Genomic DNA, 2,057 nt, shown 5'->3' with positions numbered 1-2,057 from the left:
AAGAGCTACGTACTGTGGACGCCTCGCTCGACGGCCAAGGTAAAGTTTCCCGAGTCGCTGTACGTGAACACTTGCTGAAAAACGGAGCCAAAGGAGGCTTCGGTCGGATACGTGGTAGCGCTCAGGTATTTACTACGCGTTCGGATAATGCAGTGTGCGCAGCCCGTATTGTTCCCACAGAAGCGATAGGGGAGGCCTTGATTCACACAGATTGTCCTGGACGAGTAGGCGATGTTCGTTCCGTAGACCGACAGAGTTTTGCTCAGTCCGGTGGTCGTCCCACCAAAGTCCGTGATGATAGGCGAACATCCTTCAACACTGGCACAATTGTTGCTAGCTTGACGGGCCGACGCCGAGAGGTGATCCCAGTAGGGCAACGTAACGCATTCAAACGAGCTGTTTAGACTGCGCAGCATATTCTCGTAGCCGAGCAGCAACATTCGGTGCCAGTAGATGAAGACGCACGTCTGATGCGCCTCAAGACCCGTGAGTTGCTCAGTGTGAATCTGCACAAACTTTTGGTGGAATCCTCGATCCATTGCTACACCAACAGCCTCGATGTAGAGCGCCTTCTCTGCATCGGTATAGGCATCCCATGGCTTTGCGAATTCGAGGTTGGGAGCAAGATGTACCAACTTGTTGAGCGTGGGCGAGGAAGTGGCAAAGACACAGCAACGAGGCTATTAACCAGAAAATAAAACCTCTTGATGGTGGCATGCTTGGATCTGATGCGTGTCAAAATCTGCAATGACACGCCAATGGGGTCCATTCGTTGGGCAATCAAAGATTTCGCGACTTTTGGCGTTAAGATCGCGATCCAGTTTTTTCTTTTTTTTTACTTCTGGAAATGACGTTTTTGGGGTGTCCGTCCATGAGTAAGCACACAAGGAAAACGCATTCGTACAGGATGTTTACAGTCAGACAGTGTCGGTGTCTCTAGCCACTAAAGACGAGGGCCTGGTTAAAATTTGTTGCTGAGAAGATTGTCGTACTACTAGTGGGAGAGACTGCGACTGCATCAGCTACATATCTGCGGGTACTGGGGTCTAGATTGCTTCCAGGACGCTCTCAAGGCGATATTGTGTGGTATGGTAGCTTTCTATTCGATCTGCGTACGCAATTGCGAAGAGGGGGACTGTAGGAGATAATTCCTCGACTTCGACGCCTTCAAGGTGGGTACTGTTATCACTCTTCTCTCCCATCCCTCGATCGACCTTCTAGGAGAGGACAGCAGTGAGGTGATGAAAGGAAGGCCTCTCAGTCTCATATTTCCCCGCCATGGTGCCTAGCGCATCAAGTGTGCTCTGTCGCCCATGGCCGACCCTTAGAAGTTGGAATCCGTTCGCTCCGCCGCCCCCTCCTCCGGAAAGCGCGTCGCTGCTCAATCGAATGCAAGAATTCGCAAATCGCGAGCTTCTGACGTCCCGGGCGCTTCTCACCGACTTCCAGGACTTTATCCAGCAGGGGAACATGATCGACATGGCGGTGGGTCTCATCTTGGGCTCATCCTTCTCGGCATCCTCGACTCCTTGATCGTGGATGTCATGTCCCCAATTATCAGTCTTGTCACCGGTAGGACCTTTATGAGGACCAACTTAAAGATGTTTCAGTCGCTCAACACCCGTTTCTTGTCAGTGAGCATTTTGTCACCGATCGTTAGGCTTGCACCTGGTAAGAGGCTGCGTTTCTAATAATGATAGAATGTACTGATACCAATTTGTACAACAGACCGGAGCCTCGCCAACTATTACTGGGTCGTATGGTGCCCAACAACTGCCACTAGTTGCTCAAGTGAGACTTGGGGAGACTTGGAAACAAGGTACCTGATAACAAAATGAAAGCATTTGTCCTCGTTGGGTAACTGTCTTGCTGACGGTAACTTCGCCTCCAGCTCGTGAAAGACGGAGTTGTGACCATCAACTACGGCTTGTTCATGGAAAATGCGGTGACCTTCTTCATTAACGCCATCTTCCTGTTCTTGGCGGTCAAGAAAGGTGCGTCGCATTTTAAGTTTTTTTTTTTTGCTGCTGTCTTTGAGATCGTGGACAAACCGATTT

The 2,057-nt window shown here is 50.3% G+C and overlaps 2 protein-coding genes across 2 annotated transcripts in view; one reads left to right on the top strand and one right to left on the bottom strand.

Annotated features, from left to right (window-relative positions):
- Nucleotides 1-5: 5 nt before the first annotated feature.
- Nucleotides 6-539, bottom strand: PITG_20255 (uncharacterized protein; the record flags this gene model as incomplete). Its single annotated transcript, XM_002895501.1, has 1 exon — nt 6-539. One exon carries the CDS (start codon nt 537-539, stop codon nt 6-8), a length of 534 nt encoding a protein of 177 aa, XP_002895547.1.
- An 850-nt stretch (nt 540-1,389) lies between these two features.
- The window catches only part of PITG_20254 (large conductance mechanosensitive channel, putative), a gene marked incomplete at both ends in the record, with an annotated part of 1,566 nt that continues 898 nt past the window's right edge, over nt 1,390-2,057 (top strand). Inside the window, one exon of the mRNA XM_002895500.1 lies at nt 1,390-1,485. Coding sequence (XP_002895546.1) covers nt 1,390-1,485 — 96 coding nt within the window. The remainder of the gene's footprint in view (nt 1,486-2,057) is intronic.

Source organism: Phytophthora infestans, genomic scaffold (genome assembly GCF_000142945.1).
Source record: "Phytophthora infestans T30-4 supercont1.166 genomic scaffold, whole genome shotgun sequence".
NCBI classification, from domain to species: domain Eukaryota; phylum Oomycota; class Peronosporomycetes; order Peronosporales; family Peronosporaceae; genus Phytophthora; species Phytophthora infestans.
The sequence above is the reverse complement of the archived record's forward strand: the minus strand, read 5'-3'. Positions and strand labels throughout refer to the sequence as shown.